Source organism: Panthera leo, chromosome B4, assembly GCF_018350215.1.
Source record: "Panthera leo isolate Ple1 chromosome B4, P.leo_Ple1_pat1.1, whole genome shotgun sequence".
Classification (NCBI taxonomy): Eukaryota; Metazoa; Chordata; class Mammalia; order Carnivora; family Felidae; genus Panthera; species Panthera leo.
Window position 1 is genome coordinate 64771453 of NC_056685.1, and position 23017 is coordinate 64794469.

General features: G+C 37.3%; 1 protein-coding gene across 3 annotated transcripts in view; it reads right to left on the bottom strand.

The window, feature by feature from the left end:
- Window positions 1-23017, bottom strand: part of PKP2 (plakophilin 2) — a 261095-nt gene that overhangs the window by 51875 nt on the left and 186203 nt on the right. For all 3 annotated transcript variants that reach the window (XM_042946240.1, XM_042946241.1, XM_042946239.1), the window contains 2 exons: window positions 21348-21483; window positions 4695-4902 (listed from right to left, as the gene is read on the bottom strand). In XM_042946240.1, coding sequence (XP_042802174.1) covers window positions 4695-4902; window positions 21348-21483 — 344 coding nt within the window. The remainder of the gene's footprint in view (window positions 1-4694; window positions 4903-21347; window positions 21484-23017) is intronic.

A 23017-nucleotide genomic window follows, 5' to 3' on the forward strand; every position in this document is an offset into this window, starting at 1 on the left:
AGACACAGACAGACCAGCAAATCCTTTAGGATTTCAGAACCTGGGCTGGGAGGGTATGAGAGGAGACATTGCTGCCAGTGGCCACCAGGCTCAGATCATAAAATCTTTGTGTGGCATACTGCACAGTATAGACTGTATCTTAGAGGTAATGGGGAGCACAATGGGACCATATTTTCCTATCAGCAAGAAATCACTAGGAGCAGAGTAGTGGACAGACTGGGAATGTGCAGAACTGAATCAGTGGGCAGGTAAGAGGCTACTGCAATAGTAGACCAGAGAGGTGAAGAGGACTTAACCAAGTCAGTGGCAAGTGGAGACAGAGGAAGGGTCAGAGAGGAGTGTAGACCAGAGAGGTGAAGAGGACTTAACCAAGTCAGTGGCAAGTGGAGACAGAGGAAGGGTCAGAGAGGAGTGAAGGAGAGCTCTCTGATCGGAGATCCTAAAAGACAAGTCTTTTCCCAAAGAAGTGTAAAAATGAATCACTCTCTGCCTCCAAAGAGGGAGGTGAGAGCCACTTTCATACAGCAAGACACCCAGATAGAGCTGGGTTGAAATATGGGCTTTGTTCTGTTAGCTGCATAATCTTGGGCAATCTACTTAAACCCCACTGAGTGTCACACTGATCATATGTAAATTGTCAATAATGCCTTATGGAGATGACTGGAGGGACAAAGATGAAAAATGGAAAGTCCTAGCTTAGTGACTAGCACAAAGAACAGGCTCAATAAAAAGATATCCACAAAATAGACAAGAAAAGATTCATATGTATGGTTATTCGCTTTGTGTTTCTAAGCAAAGATATAAACAGGTCTACATTAAGTCAACAATTTATTTCTGAGGCCCAGAAAGCACTTACTTAGCTGTTCTATTAATAGAGCTAAAGGAAGTTATTTAGAAGGATTTGTATCAAACACTCAAGTATCGACTCAATTCAATTAGCATGTAATGAGCCCCCTCGGGAAGGGATGCTTGGCTTGTACTAGAAATCCTGAGAATTGCACAATAAACCTCCACTGATCAGTTCTGCACATTATGTAAAGATAACTGAATGGTTTCTATGGCATTAATACCACAGAATGTTCTCTGACCATAGTTTCCTATTGCCTACAAAAGAAGGGGAAGCATGGTTCAATGGATTACTTCCTCAACACACACCCACACATCCTCCCAAGCTCTCTAGATACAATATACCTTAACATCAATACTCTATTATCCAACTGCCTCTAAAAATGACCAGCAGCTTCTTTTTGCTTTGCTAATGATGTTCACTTTGCTGGGAATAATTTTCATTCTCCTTCAAAACACCAGTTCAAAATGTATCCTATCCTTATTTTAAAGTCTACAATGAAACATATCCTTTGGAAAGTTTTTTTTTTTTTTTTTTTTTTTTTTTTTTACCGTAAAACAGATTATCTGATTCTCTCTTGCGGTTGTCATTACTACAGTTTAATGAAGGAAATGTTAGGTTCCAATTGTGAGGTTTGGTTTTCTTTTTAAGTGCCAACCATCAAGTAACTGTTCATGTTTTAGTAGAAAGAAAAGAACATCTACAACCTTTCTAAAATGATTCTCATTGCCTGGTACTTGCAGGCACCCCGTAAATGCTGGCTGAATGAATGAATGAGATCCCTCTTAATTTCTGTAGGTGTTTTAATATAAGTCATAGTTATGGAAGGAAATTTCTCATGGGACATGACAGCGTGCTGGCAGAAGGATAGCAAGGTATAACCCTTCATATAGTTTTATAAAATTAAAATATACCAAGATAGAAAAATACATGATTACTTTAAGATATAAATGGGCAGAGAAGACAGAATGACAACATTTTTAAAAACAGAAAAAAAAACTGTTGTATAATAAATTGCTGTATATTCTGCAGAAGTGTAGAATATATTCAACTTATAACAAAATGTATGGAATACTTCCTTCTAAAATAAACAACACTGTCCAGCATTATCATTTAAAAATACTTTTATATGATATATTGAAAAGGGCTTGGGCCTTACTTTTCTCATCTATAAAACCAAGATTTCATCACCTAATAATACCTAAAAATACCTTAAAACCTTTTGGCGATAAATTAAAAATGTACGTATATCACTTAGGCCCCTGAAGATACTTAAGGAAGGTTTCTGCAAGGCAATACCACCAACGGTTGCACTCAGTAATGCTCTTGCACTCGGGAACGTGTGCAGGGAGCATCAGCAGGGAGCTGACGGTGACAGCAAGAGGGCTAAGCTTGAACATCAGTGCACCCTTTTCTCCTCTACCACATGCACTATTCATTTAAATAAAACTAGGTCTCTCTTCTCCACATTTCAAGGATTACTAAAACTGTTGCTTTAATTCTATCAGATTATTTCATTCTTCTAATCTATTGGGCAGAAAGAAGATATTTATTTGTTCAAATCAAGATTTTGAAATATGAAGTAAAGAACTAGAAAAACGCATCTGGCCACTCTCATCTTTTTTTCTTCTTTTTAGGGTGCAGGGATGAGTGGGCTAGGGAGCTGGTATTTTGGGGGGTCCAGGTAATGGAAGGATTGGGAAATAACATTTCTTGTATTTTGACTAATTTGACTAAACTAATCCTCTACATAAGGACACTATTTGATTCCCTGATTCACTTTCTTTGTATACATCCAGCGAGTGGATTATTGAATAAATAAAACAAATAATTGGGTGTGGTTCTTACTGAGTCTCTTCAGAATGAATGCCTTGTGCACTTGAGGCAATACTGAAATCTTACACGTTCTCAAATCACAAAGTTGGCTGTTAGTAAACTGATGCAGAATTTCCCTGTGGTGAGTACTGTAAAGTTGTAAAAACATGCAAAGTTGCAGAGTTTTTAATTTAAAATATTGAGCAAAAGCCTCAAAATAATTTCCCTTTCAGGAAAAAAAATAATTCTAACTTGACTTTAATCTGGGGTTTAACTCAGAGGGTGACAATGTTCTTTGAAAGCCACCTCTCAGATAATAATGAGCCCATTAGCCATTTGTTTGGGGAAACTTAAGAAAAACAGATGACACCCTATCAAAATAACACCAGCATTCTTCACAGAGCTAGAACAAATAATCCTAAAATTTGTATGGAACCAGAAAAGACCCCAAAAACCAAAGCAGAAGGCATCACAATCCCAGACTTCAAGCTATGCTACAAAGCTGTAACCATCAGACAGTATGGTACGGGCACAAGAACAGACACTCAGATCAGTGGAACAGAATAGAGAACCCAGAAATGGACCCACAAACGTATGGCCAACTAATCTTTGACAAAGCAGGAAAGAATATCCAATGGAATAAAGACAGTCTCTTCAGCAAGTGGTGCTGGGAAAACTGGACAGAGACATGCAGAAGAATGAACCTGGACTACTTTCTTACACCACACCCAAAAATATACTCAAAATGGATGAAAGACCTAAATGTAAGACAGGAAGCCATCAAAATCCTCGAGGAGAAAGCAGGCAAAAACCTCTTTGATCTTGGCCGCAGCAACTTCTTACTCAACACGTCTCCGGAGGCAAGGAAAACAAAAGCAAAAATGAACTACTGGGACCTCATCAAAATAAAAAGCTTCTGACAACAAAGGAAACAATCAGCAAAGCTATAAGGCAACCGACAGAATGGGAGAAGATATTTGCAAACGACGTATCAGATAAAGGGTTAGTATCCAAAATCTATAAAGAACTTATCCAACTCAACACTCAAAAAATAAATAGTCCAGTGAAGAAAAGGGCAAAAGACATGAATAGACACTTCTCCAAAGAAGACATCCGGATAGGCAACCGACATGTGAAAAAATGCTCAACATCACTCATCATCAGGGAAATACAAATCAAAACCACAATGAGATACCACCTTACACCTGTCAGAATGGCTAACATGAACAACTCAGGCAACAGCAGATGTTGGCAAGGATGCGGAGAAAGAGGATCTCTTTTGCATTGCTGTTGGGAATGCAAGCTGGTGCAGCCACTCTGGAAAACAGTATGGAGGTTCCTCAAAAAGCTAAAAACAGAACTACCCTATGACCCATCAATTGCACTACTAGGCATTTATCCATGGGATACAGGTGTGCTGTTTTGAAGGGACACATGCACCCCCATGTTTATAGCAGCACTATCAACAATAGCCAAAGTATGGAAAGAGCCCAAATGTCCATCGATGGATGAATGGATAAAGAAGATGTGGTAAATATATATATATATATATATATATATAATGGAGTATTACTCGGCAATCAAAAACAATGAAATCTTGCCATTTGCAACTACGTGGATGGAACTGGAGGGTATCATGCTAAGTGAAATGAGTCAGTCAGAGAAAGACAAAAATCCTATGACTTCACTCATATGAGGACTTTAAGAGACAAAACAGATGAACATAAAGGAAGGGAAGCAAAAATAATATAAAACCAGGGAGGGGAACAAAGCATAAGAGACTCATAACTATGGAGAACAAACAGATGGTTACTGGAGGGATTGTGGGAGGGGGGGGGGGTGGGCTAAATGGGTAAGGGGCACTAAGGAATCTACTCCTGAAATCAGTGTTGCACTATATGCTAACTAATTTGGATGTAAATTTTAAAAAAGAAAAAAGAAAATTAAAAAAAAAAAAAAAAGAAAAACAGATGACATAACATACCCAGCTGGGTACACTGTTCTACATCCTTCAATATTCTGTTAGCAGTACCTGTTATTTGCTTTTTAGTCTCCAAGTCTCTAGTTTGCTTCAGCACCTGGAGTAGCCGAGGTACCCCGTTGAGTTCAGCGACCTCCAACTTGTTGTCATTGTCTTCAAATACCAAGTTTCGCAGGGCCCCACACACGGCTCGCTGAACATCTTCATTCTGAACTTTTAGGAGCTGCAGAAGCTTGGGGATGCCACGAAGCTGATTAACCTGGGGAAGAAGCAGATGTGTATTTCAGATATTTATTCTGATGTAGCATTAAAGACATTTGTTGTAATATGAATGAACAGATGAAGTTCACTAATGTCAAGTAGAGTCCCCATCAGACAGTAACTGGGACACAACCTGAGGCTCACTGCATACAATATACACCTGCTATAAGGCAGTGCCTGCCTCTCTTGGAGGAGCTAACACTACATGTGAGAAGACTGAAACCTATGAAAAAATTGAAGGGGAAAGTAAAGTGATAGGTGGGTAAGTGCCAGTTAAGTGGACACAAAGAGTTAATCTATAAAAGTCTTGAGCATACAGGTCATGTTCTCACGGTTTGTGGGTTCAAGGCTCATGTCGGGCTCTGGGCTGACAGCTCAGAACCTGGAGCCTGTTTGGATTCTGTGTCTCCTTCTCTTTCTCCGTCCCCTCCCCCACTCACGCTCTGTCTCACTCTCTCTCTCAAAAATAAATAAACGTTAAAAAAAAATTTTTTTTTTTTAAGTCTTGAGCATAATGAAGATGAACAGAGCTGGAATGAGAGGAGTAAGGAGTTTTATAGAAGAACAGCACAATTATATGAACATTTCATTTTTTTTTTTCCAGGACAGAACTTTACAGTCAATATAAATGGACAGATCTCACCATCAATGGTAGAAATAAAGATTCATTTACCATGGCACTGGTAGTAGCAATGCAAACTAATCCTAAATGCCAGCTATTTTTATGATCAATTGCTTAGGGTATTTAAAAAGCTTCATATAAAAATTATGCAAGCTTCTTAATTTAAGTAGATAACGTAACTTTACACTTTTGATATGCTATTTAAATTTTTTTTAATGTTTTTATTTATTTTTAAGATAGAGAGAGACACAGCATGAGCAGGGGAGGGGCAGAGAGAGAGGGAGACACAGAATCTGAAGCAGCAGTCTCCAGGCTCTGAGCTGTCAGCACAGAGCCTGATGAGGGGCTCGAACTCACAGACTGTGAGATGATGACCTGAGCTGAAGTCAGACGCTTAACCAACTGAGCCACCCAGGCACCCCTTGATATGCTATTTAAAAAATATCTCTCGGGGCACCCGGGTGGCTCAGTTGGTTAAGTGTCCGACTTTGGCTTGGGTCATGATCTCACAGTTTGTGAGTTCAAGCCCCATGTCAGTCTCTGTGCTGACAGCTTGCTCAGAGCCTGGAGGCTGCTCCAGATTCTGTCTCCCTTTCTCTCTGCCCCTCCCCCATTCACACTCCATCTCTCTCTCTCTCAAAAATAAACATTAAAAAAATAAAAATAAAAAAAATTAAAAAAAAAAATAGAAAATATCTCTCCCATCCAAATATGCAAGAAAGGGCATGCTGTCTATTAGAGAAAGGGTTAGCACTAGGAAAAGAAGAATAAAAATAGATGGTTTAGATTCTGAAATGTATGGCTGTTCAAGAAGAGGTCAAATCATGGCAATATGAGCAATGTGACTATATACTTTAGGCTGCAAATATTATCTAAAGAAGTCAAGAGGTGGACATGGGGTGGCTGAAGCAAAATGTTAAGTTGTAGACTGAGGGCTTTCCTTCTCATGGGCTTCCAATGGCATCTGATGCAGAAATTTTAAATTAGTAAGAACTTCTGGTAAAGATGTCAGTCATTTTCACCATCTTAATGCAGAAATTTTTAGGAAACACTTATTGTTGTGAATGGGCAGGAGGTTCCCTTTCAGCTGAAGTTCATCACTTATGAATGATGCCCTAACTGCTTCACAGTTCATGCTCTGGCGCCCAGTAATACCTTTTCATATTTTCTATGTATCATCAAATTTCAGCTTCCCTTTCATAAACAGATAAATGAGATTTAAGACATAATCTTCCAATCTTACATCTTTCTTTGTTAGGACTGGGGAGAAGACTAGCAAGGCAAGAATAAAAGTCAAAGTTTAAAAATAATAACCATAACAACAACAACAACAATAATAATAATAATAATAATAATAATAATAAAACACAGATAATGACTCTCCCACCCACTTCTACCATTAGAAGGTGTTGGCATAGTGTTAAGAGTTTCATTTATGTTATCTAATTAATAGCTTGTTGAGAACCTTACGAGAGAAGTACTCTTTTGGTCTCTTTGAGGTTTTACTAGTAATAATGAGGAATAATACTTCCACTTACAACTCACTTCAGAGAAGACATGTGCAGAACAGGGCACGACTGGTAAACTGGCCACAGCAATTTTGCTGGGCTACGTCTACAGCCATTCTAATATATTTGTACAAAAATGCTACTGATAAAGATTTCTTAGCTGTCAATTAATTCTGGTCCAGTAAATCATCTACTTGATCACTTCATCTATTCCCATTACTACACTTCCTTAAGAGCAGAAAGGCACATTTTAAATTGTCTGTAATTCACATGTTTCTCTAATTCCATCAATTTCTATTTCATAGTTAGGTTTTAAGTTGGTTAAGTGTACACTCCACAAACTTCATAAATGCCAGCTATACTAAATCTTCACAGTAGCTGTAGAAGCATCAGATGCAGAAAGAAAATCCTGTTTGTCCTGCAGGTATTTTGCGGGCTTTAGAAATATTTTATTGCTTGATTTATAACTCCTAAGTGGCCTTCTTCAAAATATGATGGGATGTGGCTTACCGGTCATATTGCATTTCCAGATGCGATGATAGAATCAGCGATAAGTGGCATGTGGAACTGGACTCGGGGGCTTGGACAGCCGGCTTTGCTTACCCTGTCACCTTCACCCCTTGGGCTTTCAGCACTTGCTCCAGCCCAGAAAGAAGGCATTGTGGACACACCATGCTCAGACAAATGTAGAAATCTGCTACAGCTCTAGTCACTGTTGAGTTTGACGCCCTAGTGTCTGGCACCTCTCCCAAATTTATAAATAGACTTAGGTTACTTTTATCCATCTTATTAAACAGATTGATACAAAATCAATACCAAATGCAAGAAGTTGATGACATTCTCCTCATTGCATCGATCTAGAAGGACAGTTGGCGATGGATCCTATACACATTATTATTTTTAAAGTCTATTTTTGAGAGAGAGACAGAGCGCGAGCAGGAGAGAGACAGAGAGAGAGGGAGACACAGAATCTGAAGCAGGCTCCCGGCGCTGAGCTGTCAGCACAGAGCCTGATGCGGGGCTCGAACCCGTGAACTGTGAGATCATAACCTGAGCCGAAGTCAGTGGCTTAACTGACTGAGCCACCCAGGCGCTCCAGATCCTGTACACTTCAGAACCAACGCCAAATGTACTGTCCTTGCCCCTTTACATTCAAGGAAGCAGATGGGATGAGAGAGGTGGCATGTATTTCCCAGTTATACTGAATCCTCAGGGGATTTGTTCTCCCTTTGGGAAAAGGAAAGAAGAAACAGACTAACATGAATATCTCAGAACTGCAAAAGATCTTTCATTTGAGATGGTTTCTAAATATATGGAAGGGCTCTATTCTGATTCTTCTTCCTGCCAACTATAAAATAAATGATGAGGATTCTGGTGGCAAATAAGCGGAAGGAACAGACTGACTCCTTTGGGGCAAGGGCTCCCTTGTGCCCTGGTGCCCTTGCTCTCACTTCCTTCCTGTTGGGAATGCTCTGACCACTCTGCTTCACTTCTGGCAAAGCCCTGCTCATCTTGCATGAGCTGGCTCAAATGTCACCACCTCTGTGAAATGTCACTCCCCTTTTCTCTTTTCCTTCCCATTAGAATTAATCACTCCATGAAAATTGGTATAACCTTTCAGGAAGGCAATCAGCAGTAAGTGTCAAAAACTTCAAAAATATTCTCTTCTAATAACCTTCATTAGGAAAGAATTTGAAATGCACATACATGTAATTGTAAATACAGTATTTATTTGATTTTTAAATTTATTTATTTTTGAGAGAGAGAGAGCCTGCACAAACAGGGGAGGGGCAGAGCAAGAGGGGGTGGGGGGAGAGAGAGAGAGAGAGAGAGAGAGAGAGAGAGAGAGAGAGAGAGAATGAATCCCAGGCAGGCTCTGTGCTGAGTGTGGAGCCTGGTATTGGGCTCGAACCCACGAACCATGAGATCAAGACATGAGCCAAAATCAAGAGTTGGATGCTTAACTAACTGAGCCACCCAAGCACCCTGTGATTGTATTTATAATAGGGAAAAATTTGAAACCATAAATGTCCAAGAAGACTAACTAGGTAATGATTGTCACAATCCACACAGATTGAAGTTTCCATGGGAGAGGCAGAGTAATGTTAGAACTGACAGATATTTTATATTGGTCATTACAGTTCCCTCACCAGTCAAATGGAGATTATCTAAGATTAACAGTCTGCATGCTAGGTACATAGCAAAATATTGCTAATGTTATGAGAAAATGCTTATTGTACAGTGTTACTAGAAAAAATGTATAAAATATCTATGTATTTCCACTCAAACACAGACATAAAGAAGGAAATGAATTTAGGGAGTTTGGAAGAAATGATGGGCATATAAATTATGAAAGTTGCTTGTTATTTTGTATTTTTTTAAACAAGCATATATTTGTGCATGCTTCTTAAAATAAAAGCAAAAAAAAAAATCCCTACAAGGAAAGCTACATATTCAATTTGTAAAAAGTCAGAGAACAAAACTAAGATGGTAACAATATTGGGGAAGTGTGGGTATGTCTCTTTTTGTCTGTTTCTTAATTTCCCAAATTTTGAGTAATGAATTCGTATGAGTTTTATAAGATGCTGCAAGATAGTTATGGCAGTCAAAACTTCGGTGATGAGATCTGAAGCAGGAATGGAAATAAGGTCAGTTTTAGGAGGGCCTTGCAGATTAAATTTATCCTTCCTCCTAAAGGCAAGTGGGTGCTGAGAGGCGACTGTATCAGTAGTGGGTTAAAAGTGGAGGAAGGGAAATTAACCAGGAAGTGGCTGAGTTAACCGAAAACATGGTGATAGGGATTAGCATAGTGGCGCTGAGTAGGGAGGGAAAGAGGTGAGTAGATTCAAGACACTTTTAGTAGCAGCACTAAAAAGTCTTGAAGACTGCATGAATATGAATAATGTTGAGAGGTAAGAATAAAAGAAAAGTTGAAAGTCTGTGTTCAAGTTTTTGTGTCATACCACCTGGGTGAACTACCACTCACACAGGAAATAATATGTTCAGATTGGGGCAGGCATTGTACCATGATCTGAGTGCATTCTCACAACTCTTTCTAGTAGGATTATTATTTCCGCTTTATAGGTAGGAATGCCAAGGCTCAGAGACGTTAGTATCCTCCCCAAGGTCACTGAGGTAATTAGGATGCTGGGACTCACGCTTCCCTGAGTGACTTCTGAGTGTTAATACTCAAACCACCAAGGGTCCTGCCTTCCAACCCAGCAGGAAGAACAAGTTAGAAGGAGGGTTGGCTAGTAGAGAGGAAAAGCAAAAGAAATTAACGTGCCCATTTTTGAAATGCTGATGTGGAGTTCAGTGGGATGTCCAGGAAATAGATGGACACATGGTTTAGAGCCCAAGGGAGAGAAGGTGGCAGAGATGCAGGAAGTCATCAGCATCTAAATCATATAGGGATGGAAGTCAGAGGAGTGGATGAGGCAGGTCAGGAGATGGTGCTGAGGAAGAAAAGTCCTAGGAAGGCATCTCAGGAACATAAACATTTAAGGGACAGCTGATGATAAATTTTTCACAGAAGAAAGCTGAAGGAGCCAGAGAAATGGAAAAAGAACCAGGAGACTCTGGACCAAAAGAAGAAAGGTTCAAAAAGGAGAAGAGGATCAAGTATGATAAATGGGCTGAGTCCTAACCAAATAAAATAAGGATTAAAAACTTGCCACTGGTTTTAAAAGTTTATGATTTAGAATTTTGATCTTTATATTCAAATTATAATTGCCTTTTTAAAAAAGATTTTCTTTTTTTTTAATATAATTTATTGTCAAGTTGGCTCACATACAGTGTATACAGTGTGCTCTTGCTTTTGGGGGTAGATTCCCATGATTCAACGCTTACATACAACATACCAGTGCACATCCCAACAAGTGCCCTCCTCAATGCCCATCACCCATTTTCCCTCTCCCCCTAAGATTTTATTCTTAAATAATCTCTATACCCAACATGGGGCTCAAACTTACAATCCCAAGGTCAAGAGTCACATGCCCCAGAGACTGAGCCTGTAATGTCTTCTATACATAAATTCAAATGCTATAGCACTATGCTTAATATTAGCAGGATTTTGTTCATGTTGGGTTATAACTTAAATTTTTCTACCACGCATATGTATTTTTAGGTTTCAGTGTGACTTTCATGTTTCATTATTCTCAAAACCAGTGTTTGTCCTAGTTTTAGAAAAAGAGCCAAGAAGGCAAGCACAGCTTTAATCACATATGTAAGCAAAATGATATTTATAATCAAATTAGCAACTTAAGAGATCGTAGAAATCTAGCCCAATTTGAGAAACAAAAGAAAAATTCAAGTAATTCCATATTAGAAAATGAAAGCATGCTTAATAATGCCCAGCTTTTTAAAATTGGTAATAAAAAAAGATTTAAACATTTATCTGAGTTAGTCATAGAAAGGACTAATTTTTAGCCGAATTCGTTTCACCTATGTGTATAAAGAGGGTTCATTACTAGTTAAATACATTATTTTTTTAAATCTTGGGGCTCCTGGGTGGCTCAGTCAGTTGAGTGTCCCAACTTCGGCTCAGGTCATGATCTCACAGTTAGTTTGTGCGTTCGGGCCCTGCATCAGGCTCTGTGCTGACAGCTCGGAGCCTGGAGCCTGCTTTGGATTCTACGTCTCCCTCTGTCTCTATTCCTCCCCTGCTCACACTCTGTCTCTGTCTCTCAAAAATAAATAAATGTTAAAAAAAATTTTTTTTTAAATCCTTACATATTCTTCCCATGGAACAAACATACAGGCAAAGGGCAGTGAGAACTACTCAATAATTATGTAGCTTTTAAAACGAGAAATAATCTAGATGTGGGGATAGGTTTTAAAGTAATACCTAAAATACAGATGTCATGAATAGAAATACTGACAAATTGGACTTCAGAAGACTTTTTCAATCCTGCATGATGAAAGATACAATAAGATGCATAACACTGGATTATATATAATATTACACGTAATAGATAATGAATTCCTACCAAGCATTAAGGAGATACAAATCTTTGGAGAAAACAGTCCACAGAACTCTTTTGCCTGACTCTACTTAACTGATATGTAGGATTAGTCACATTCTTGTTTCCCTCTGGAAATCCTACTGATTCCCTGAGAATTATCAAAGCTGAGAGGTTACTCTATGTTGGGCTTTGCACTCCAATTTTTACTAGTTGAGTTACAAATTTACTAAGTATAACTTACATGTTTCCCAATGTACTTAGGCCAACTGTACTTGTTACTGTAATCATGTAATTTATTTACCTGTTAGGTAAACGAATGAAATTTAAGGGTGAAAAGAGTTCTGTTTCTCTGAAAACTAATCTGCATGCTTTGGAAAGACTAGATAAAGGAAAACAGCTTTAAAAAGCTCTGTAATTATTTGTGAACAAAATTAATGTAAAAGACTACGGGAAATGTAAAAATTCAGATACAGGTGAAATCAGATGAATCAGTGTCATTAAGTTCTCATTTCACTTTAAAGAAACTAAAAATTGCAGATGATACACAATGGGCATAGTTTATGCAAGATTATGACAAACTGTGTGTGTGGTATGTGTGTATAACTAAATTTTTTTTCCTTTGTAACTGATTAAGTGACCAACTATTAGTCTTGATTTCAAAAAAACAGGAAAGTTTTTACCATAAAGAGATGGCTTTTTTTTTTTTTTTTTTGCTTATTAGATTAACAAAAACAAACACAAAAGAATAATCTCATGGTAGTAATGGTACATATAAATGGGCACTATGATGCAATGTTGGTGGGGTTTAAGTCTACACAATCTTAGGTGGAATTTATTAGGGAATTATTTATCAAAATTAATAATGACTCAGTAGTGACAAGGACTGGATTTACCTATCATCTGAAACAATTTTAAAAACCAGACAAAGCATACAATGGTTTCGATAATTGGTAACGTAGCAATGATGGATAGTGATCCCTAAGGGATGGATAACAAGCAAGGTGAGCCCCACTGCTGTCAAAGATCACTGTATGGAGAGAGTTCTCAGGCTGCTGTGTAGTGAGGTAAAACCCAAATGGAATTCAACAAGCAGAGTTCAGGAGACAGTGCAGGATCCAAGAAGAAGAGTCCGTAGGGGAGAGGTACCAGTGAGAAAGCGGCACAGAAAGAGAACTCCTGAGGTTGCAGAGGGTCTCCATCTAATATTCGGTAGAGTATTAATTAGTGCACGTGTGTAAGAAAATTGCCTGAAGCCAGGGAGATAACCAACTAACCAACCAAATAACCAAAGGACTTAAGGGAACAGCTCCTCATGGTCACACAGGCCCAAGAACAGTGCCTATTCTCACTACCCAGTCAGAAAACCTCATAATTCATGGTGCATTAGTTTTCAGAATTGTCTTGCTTTAAGAAGTGGGGATTAATTCGTTCTAGAATAAATGCTGCTCTGGTTCCACCTAGCAAATCTCAAAAGCAAGATTTAAAAGGGTCAAACTGATTTCAAGTAACTTGAAATGTTAGGTAGAGACATAGAAGATAGAAAAAAGACTCAAAACTTTTAGAGATGAAAACTACAATTTATGAATGAAAGAAAATCCCTGAATGAGATTAATGGCATATTAAACTTTACAGAAGAAAGAATGAGTGAATTTAAAGCATAGCAAATAACACATATCTAAAAAAGAAAACATACAGAAAACAAAAACTAAAGAAAAAGAATAGAGTACAGATGAGCTATGAGACAACTTCAAGTAGCCAAATATATATGTAACAAGTTCCCAAAGGACAGAAAAAAAAATCTTTGAAGAATTAATGGTTGAAAATTTGAAATTCCAACCAAAGTTCCAAAATTTGATGAAAAGTAAAAAATCTACAAATTTAAGCTCAATGAGCTCCCAAGCACAAGAAACCTAAGGAAAACTACACCAAGGCACGTTATGACCAACCTGCTCAATGCTAGTGATAAAGAGAAAATCTTAAAAGCAGGCTGGGTAGGTGGAGAGAGTTACAGTATGTACTGAGGAACAATGAAGATGACAGATGATTTCTTGTCTGAAGCAAAGCAAGTAAGATGACAGTGAAGCAACAACTTTCAAGTACTGAAATAAAAAACTGTCAACCTCGTGAAAAGACCTCTCAAAGGCAAAGATGAAATTCCTTTTCAGACATACAAAAGCTCAAGTTAACCACCAGGGGACCTTGCACTAGAGTAAATGTTAAAGAGAATTCTTTAGGCAATGGGAAATAACATGACATCTACACAAAGCAATGAAGAGCACTGGAACAACCCAGACGAAATGGACAAAGTCTTTGAAAGACACACACTACCGAAGTTCATTACAAAAAATACAGAGCCTCCAAAGCCCTGTTACCAATTAAGGAAAATGAATTTATAGTTGAGAACATAGCTTCCTTAGCACAGCAGGCAGTGTGCCAGTCTCATAATCTGAAGGTCCTGAGTGTGGTTAAGAACCTCTCACAAGAAAAGTTCAAGTCCAAGAGCTTTGCTGGTAAATTCTACCAAACATTTATGATGGAAATAATTCCAATTACAATCAAACTTTCAGAAAATTGAAGAGGAGAGAACACTTCCCAATGTATTCTATTACTCTCAATCCAAAACTGGAGAAAGACATTACAAGAAAAGATCAATATCCTTTATAAATATAGCTGTATAACTGCCTTAACAAAGTTTTACCAAATTTAATTTTAAAAAGGTAACAGTATATCGTGACCAAGTGGGATCCCAGGAATGGGATAACACTTAAAGACCAAAGTAATTTACCATATTAGCAAAATTAAGATAAAAACCATAGAAATATTTTGATAAGTGAATAAACATTTGATAAAGTCCAAAAACCATTTCTTTTTTTTAATCTAATGTTTATTTATTTTTGAGAGAGACAGAGTACGAGTCGGGGAGGGGAAGAGAAAAGGGGAGACACAGAATCTGAAGCAGGCTCCAAGCTCTGAGCTGTCAGCACAGAGCCCGACGTGGGGCTCGAACTCACAAACTGTGAGATCATGATCTCGGCCAAAGTTGGACACTTAACTGACTGAGCCACCCAGGTGCCCCCCAAAACCATTTCTGAGTAAAAACCAAAACAAAATTCCATAAAATTAGGGATAAAGGTAAGTTCTTCAACTTGATATTGTGATGTATGAAAAACCTACGGCTAACATCATATTCAATGGTTAAAAGCTAAAAGCTTTTTTTCTGAAGACTAGGAACAAGGCAAGGATGTCCACTCTGACCACTTATATTCAACATAGTATTCAAGTCCTAGCTGGAGTAATTAGGCAAGAAAAAGAAGTGGCATCCAAATTGGTAAAGAAAGAGCAAAGCGGTCACTATTTGCAGATGACATATTATATAGAAAATCCTAAAGATCCCACCAAAAGTTTACTTGAACTAATCAATGAATTCAGTAAAGTTGTAGTATATAAAACAATATGCAAAATTTTGTTGCATTTTTGTACACCTGTAATAAACTATCAGAATTAAGAAAACAATCCCACTTACAATTGCATTAAAAACACACACACACACACCTGGGAATAAATTTAACAGAGGAGAAGATCTGTCCACTGAAAATTATAAGACATTGATGAAAGAAACTGAAGACACAAATAAATGGAAAGATGTTCCCTGCTTATGGATTAGAGTAATGCTGTTGAAATGTGCATACTATCTAAAGCAATCTACAGATTCCATGCAATTCCCATCAAATTTCCAATGGTATTTTTCACAGAAATAAAACAAATAATTCTAAAATTTATATGGAACCACAAAAAGATCCTGACTAGTCAGATCAATCTTGAGAAAGAAGAATAAAGCTGGAGGCCATCATGCTTTCTGATTTCAAAACTATATTAAAAAGCTGTAGTAATAAAAATAGTATGATATTGGCATAAAAAGACATGCAGATCAATGGAACGGAATAAACAGCCCAGAAATAAACCACACGTATGTGGCCAATTAATTTACAACAAAAAACCCGAGAATACACAACAGGAAAAGGAGAGCCTTATCAACAAATGGTGCTGAGAAAACTGGATGGCCACATGCAAAAAAAAAGGGAAACTGGACCACTATCTCATACCATACACAAAAATTAACTCAACTTAAAGTCTTGAATGTGAGACCTGAAACTATAAAACTCCTAGAAGAAAGCATAGGCAGCAACCTCTTTGATGTCAGTCTTTGCAATGATTTTTTGGATATGACACCACAAGAAAAGAACAAAAGCAAAAAGAAACAAGTAGGACTAGATGAAACAGCAAAGGAAACTATCACAAAATGAAAAGACAACCTACGGAATGGAAGGAAATATTTGCAAATCATAAATCTGATAAGGGGTTAATAATCAAAACATAAAGAACTCACGTGACTCAATAGCAAAACAACAATTCGATTAAAAGATGGGCAAAGGACCTGAATAGATTTTTCCAAGGAAGACATACAGACGGCCAACATACAGAAAAGGTGCTCAGCCTTCTTAATCATCAGGGAAATGCAAATCAAAACCACAACAAGATATCACATCACACCTGTCAGAATGACTATTACCAAAAAGACAATAACAAGTGTTGGCAAGGATGTGGCCAAAAGGGAACCCCTGTGCACTGTTGGAGAGCATATAACTTGGTACAAACACTCTGAAAATAGTATGGAGGTTCCTCAAAAAATTAAGACTAGAACTACCTTATGATCCAGTAGTTCTACTTCTGAGTATTTATAAGAAATGAAAACACTAACTCAAAAAGATATATGAATTTCCATGTTTACTGCAGTATTATTTACAAAAGCTATCGCATGGAAACAATCTAAGTGTCCACTGAGGGATGAGTGGATAAGGAAAATGTGATATCTATACACATTGGACTATATTCAGCCATAAGTAAGAAGGAAAAACAGCTATTTGCAACAACATGGATGAACCTTGAGGGCATTATGCTGAGTAAAATAGACAATGAACAAATACTATATGATCTCACTTATATGTGGAATCTAAAAACAAACAAACAAACTAACCAAGAAAAAACAAAATCAAAGATACAGAGAACAGACTGGTAGTTGCCAGAGGTGGGAGGTTTGGCATGGGTGAAATGGGTGAAGGTGGTTAAAAGGGACATACTTCTAGTTATAAAATAAGTCAAGAAGATGTAATGTACACCATGATGACTGTTATTAAGAGTGTATTGTACATTTGAAAGTGCTTAGATCTTAAAAGTTCTCATCACAAGAAAAAAATTCATAACCGAGCATGGATGGTAACTAGATTGGTAATCATTGATATGCATATATCGGGTCATGTTGTACCCCTGAATATACTGTTATATGTCAATTATAACTCAATTTAAAAAATAAAACAAAGAGCAGGAAAAGGAAATGGTGTTAAAAATACTAAAATATAAAATTTTTTCCTTTCTTCCAAAAAAAAAAGAAAAAAAACCCACGTAAAAATCCCCCAGATTAAATTCCTAAAAACAAACAAAAACTTACAGGTAGCATCATACTTAATAGTGCAATAACAATCAAATGCTTCTGCCTGTGATCAAGAACAGGACAGGTCCACTTTCACTTCCTTTTAACACTGTGCTAGAGGTTCTAGCCAGTACCAAAGAAAAAAAGGAAAAAGAAACCTAAGTCATTAATATTGCAAAGGAAGAAATAAAACAGTTTTTATTAGCAGATGGCATGATCTATGTAGAAAATCTGACAAATCTACAAATATGCTACTAGAGCTTAGAGTGAATTTAGTAGTGTCACAGGATATGAGATCAATATACAAAAAATCAATTATATTTCTATATACTAGCATTGAACAATCAAAAATTGAAGTGAAAAAAAAAAAACCCAGACCATGTGTAAAAACATTTAGAAATATCTTTAGGGATAAATCTAACAAAAACCATGAAAGATCTCTGGAGTAAAAACTACAATACACTGCTAAGAGAAATTAAAGAAGACCTAAATAAATAGTGAAATGTACCATGGTCAGGGGTCAGAAGACTTAATATTGCTTAGATGAAAATTCTCCATACATTAATCTACAGATTCAACGCAATCTCAAACAAAATCCCAGCAGTTTTCTCACAAATAAATTGACAGGCTGATTCTAAAATTCAAATGGGACTGTAAAAGACCTAGAATAGCCAAAATCACTTGAAAAAGAATAAAGTCAGAGGACTAACACTAGCAAACTTCAATATAAAACTATATTAATATATAAAACTATAGTAATCGAGACAGTGTTGTATTAGCAAGAAGATAGACCAATAAAACATCAGTGAAATACAATACATGATACAGAAATAGACTCATATAGATGTGATCAATTACTTTTCAACAAAGGCACAAAAAGGAAGTAATACCAAAATAATAATCTTTCCAGCAAATGGTGTCTAAATAATTGCATATATACTTTTTAAATGTATATTTATTTATTTTGAGAAAGGGAGAGAGAGAGCTGTGAGTGCGGAGCCCAACACAGGACTCAAACCCATTAACTGTGAGATCATGACCTGAGCTGAAACCAACAGTCGGACGCTTAATTGACTGAGCCACCCAGGTGCCCCTGCATATGTGTTTTTTTTTTTTTTTTTTTTAAAGGAACGTCAGTCTACATTTGCAATATATACAAAAATTAAACCCAAACGGATCATACACTAACTATAAAATCTGACAGTTATAAAACTTCTAGAAGAAAATATAGATTATCTTTGTGACATCAGAGTACAGAAAAATTTCTTGGATAGATCATGAAAAGCACAGTCCATAAAGGAAAAGATTTATAATTAGACTCCATCAAAATCAAAAACTGTTAAAATAATGGAAAGACAAAATACAACTGGGAGAAAGTATTTCCAAATCACATATTTGAAAAAAAAAAAAAAAGACATATCCAGAATATAGAAAGAACTGACAAAATTCAATGACAAGAGAACAAAAACCCAAATAAAAATGGGCAAAAGAACTATGAGGTATCACCTCCTATCTCTCAGAATTGCTAAGACAAGAAACAACAGGTGTTGGCAAGGATGAGGAGAAAGGGAAACCCTATTGCACTGTTGGTGGGAATGCAAACTAGTGCAGTCACTCTGGAAAACAGAGTGGAAGTTCCTCAAAAAGTTAAAAATAGAACTACTGTACGATTCAGTTATTGCATTACTAGGTATTTACACAACAAATACAAAAATACTAATTCAAAGAGATACATGCACCCCTATGTTCATAATAGCATTATCAACAATAGCCAAATTATGGAACCAGCCCAAATGTCATTGACTGATGAATGGATAAAGTACTGGAATATTACTCAGCCATAAAAAATAATGAAATCTTGCCATTTATGGTGATGTGGACAGAGATAGAGAGTATAATGCTAAGTGAAATAAGTCAGAGAAAGAAAAATATCATATGATTTCACTCACATGTGGAATTTGAGTAACAAAACAAATGTGCATAGAGGGAAAAAGAGAGAGAGGCAAACCAAGAAACAGACTCTAAGCTATAGAGAACTGATGGTTACCAGGGAGGAGGTGGGTGAGTGGATGGGTTAAATAGATGATGGGGATTAAAAAGTACCCTGTTGTGATGAGCACCGGGTGTTGTATGGAAGTGTTGAATCACTGTTTTGTGCACCTGAAACTAATGTGACACTGTATTTAACTGGAATTTAAATAATTTTTTTAAAAGGAAAAACGGGTGCCTGTGTGGCTCTGATGGTGCAGAGCCTGTTTGGGATATTCTCTCTCTCTCTCTCTCTCTCTCTCTCTCTCTCTCTAATAAGTAAAATAAATAGTTTGGCAGTTTCTTAAAAAGTCAAACATATACCTACCATATCATCCAGACATTCAACTCCTAGGTATCTACCCAATAGAAATGAAAACAGATTTGTGCATATATGTTCGCAGCAGCTTTATTTGTAATAGCCCAAACTCAAATGTCCATCAACAGGTGAGTGAATCAACAAACTAAGGTGTATCCATACAATGAAATACTGTTCAGCTACACACACACAAACACATACATGCACACATCTTTTGATATTCACAACATGGATAAATCTCAAAAGATTAAAGCTCAGTAAAAGAATCCAAAGAAAAAAGCATATATATTACATAGTTTATATTTAACTCTAGAAACTTTAATATATTCTATAGTAACAGAAAGCAGATCATTGGTTACCTGGGGAGTGGAAGTGGGTTAGGGAGGGGTCAGATGTTTGGATTATAAAGGGGCACAAAGAGACTTTGGAGATAATGGGTATGTTCGTTATCATGATTGTGATGGTTTCATGATGGCTAAACATGGTAAAATTTAATTGGACCTTAATAAAGCTGTTAAAAAAATGAACAAACAAAACTGGTACATTTATACAAAAGAAATCCACGTAGCAACTTTAAAGAATGAAATAGGGCTAATATATATCAAACATTTCTAAGATATAGCCTTAAACGAAAACAAAGTGCAGACTACTATAACCTGCTACCATTTGTAATTTTGTTTTAAATGAAAAAGGATACTGAACCAACCCACCCAGTAATTGTTTCTACACGTATAGAATATCTCTGGAAAGACACCCAAAAATGATGTGGGAGAGAGAGACAGGGAAAGAGAAGGGAGGGAGGAGGAGAGAGGATAGGAGAGAGAAAAAGAAAAAGGAAAATGGGGGGGTAGGTTTGGAGTAGGAGGGAAACTTAGGTTCACTGCAAACCTTTTTCAACTATGATTTTTTCCTGAACAAATATACCACTTTTTAAACAAACATAAAATGACCTAGTGATTCCATCTGGGAGGTGGTCTGCCCTGTACGACACTTATGGGAATGCCAAAAGATATATGTACAGAGCTGTCTATGGAACCATTTTCATAACTGCTTAATGAGAAAACCGCAAAACATTGTTTACATTTAATATATATTTAAATATAGAAAACAATAGTCTAAAATGCTCATGTGTGCTCTTGGTAGCTCTCTAACCCCCTCCTCTCATCAGAAAACTCTAAAAGTACACAGACTATGAACAATTGTTGGCTTTGGTCCTAAAGCGGGAGATTGGAGAGACAGACAAAGAGGGGAAGGCTTGTGTGGAGACTTACATTCTAAGTTTCTGAATTGCAGTAAATTTTTTTTGGTACTGAGTATATATTCCCTTTTAATTAAAAAGGCTCGATGAAGACTTTTATTTATTTTATTAACTTGTTATTTAAAATTGACCTATAGTTGACATATAACTCAATAAAGATTTGTTTTTAACTTAAATTACTGGTTTCAGTGTGCAGGGCCACCATAATGGATGTCAAAGCGTGATAATTTTACAGTGGACTTAAGATGATACTCACCCTTTTCCGTGCTTCAGATTTCTGGAAGCACTCGTGCTGTATGAAAGTAGCTGCCGCAGAAATTCTGGGTGATGGTGTGTGGTCTGCATCCAGCATGCTCACTGCTCGCTCCAGAGTCATCTCCACGTCTGCATTCCTAGACAAACAGTCACGGATTCAGCAGAGTTCCAAACCTGCTCCCTCCTGCCTACCAACCTGATCTTTCAGAGATGACTTGGCTAACATGGGGAAGCACCTAGAACACCTTGGCTTTTCTTCAGCCAAAAGAAAAATCATCATCTGAGGTCAGAAGGCGTAGGAAGCTAGCAGTAGAAATATTCCACCTCTGATCAGACTGGCCTCTGAGAATGTTACTGAATTAAGTAGCAGCATAATATAAACCAAAGAAAGAAACTGAACTCACTGAAGATAAACATATGTAGTATGATAATTACATCTGAAAAGGTCACTTCAAAGGCACAATAAGACTTTACATGGAATTTAAAATAAATTTGGTCAGACCTACCCTATGACCCAGCAATAGCACTGCTAGGAATTTACCCAAAGGATACAGGAGTACATAGGGGCACTTGTACCCCAATATTTATAGCAGCACTCTCAACAATAGCCAAATTATGGGAAGAGCCTAAATGTCCATCAACTGATGAATGGATAAAGAAATTGTGGTTTATATACACAATGGAGTACTATGTGGCAATGAGAAAGAACGAAATATGGCCCTCTGTAGCAACGTGGATGGAACTGGAGAGTGTGATGCTAAGTGAAATAAGCCATACAGAGAAAGACAGATGCCATATGTTTTCACTCTTACGTGGATCCTGAGAAACTTAACAGGAACCCATGGGGGAGGGGAAGGAAGAAAAAAAGAGGTTAGAGTGGAAGAGAGCCAAAGCATAAGAGACTCTTCAAAACTGAGAACAAACTGAGGGTTAATGGGGGGTGGGAGGGAGGGGGGGTGGGTGATGGGTATTGAGGAGGGCACCCTTTGGTATGAGCATTGGGTGTTGTATGGAAACCAATTTGACAATAAATTTCATATATTGAAAAAATAAAATAAAATAAATTTGGTCATAGAAGTTAAAAATTATTTCTGCCATGGTAATGTTACACCTGTGGAATGAAACACCTTCCCTCAACAATCATTAGGTTTTTCTCAGAGCTGTTCGAAACTGTTATTTCACCTAAAAATGAATTTTAAAATAAGCATCCTAAAAATTTTTTTTAATGTTTATTTTTGAAAGACAGTGAGTGCACAGAGGGCACTAGTAGGGGAGGGGCAAGAGAGAGAGGGGATCTGAAGCGGGCTCCATGCTGACAGCAGAGCTGGATGTGGGACTTGAACTCACGAACCGTGAGATCATGACCAGAGTCACAGTCACTTAACCAACTGAGCCACCCAAGCACTTCTAAAAGTATTCTTATTTAATAAATATAACAGTATGTAAACAGTAAAATTCAGGAAAATTGGGTTTGTTTTGTCCAAATAAATCATGCTGATGTGAAGAATTCATCAGGAAAGGTAATGATTAAAGACAATTATAAACATGCTTTTTCTTGGGGCACCTGGGTGGCTTAGTCGGCTAAGCGTCTATCTTTAGCTCAGGTTATGATCTTGTGGTTCACGAGTTCGAGCCCCATATCGGGCTGTGTGCTGACAGTTCAGTCTGGAG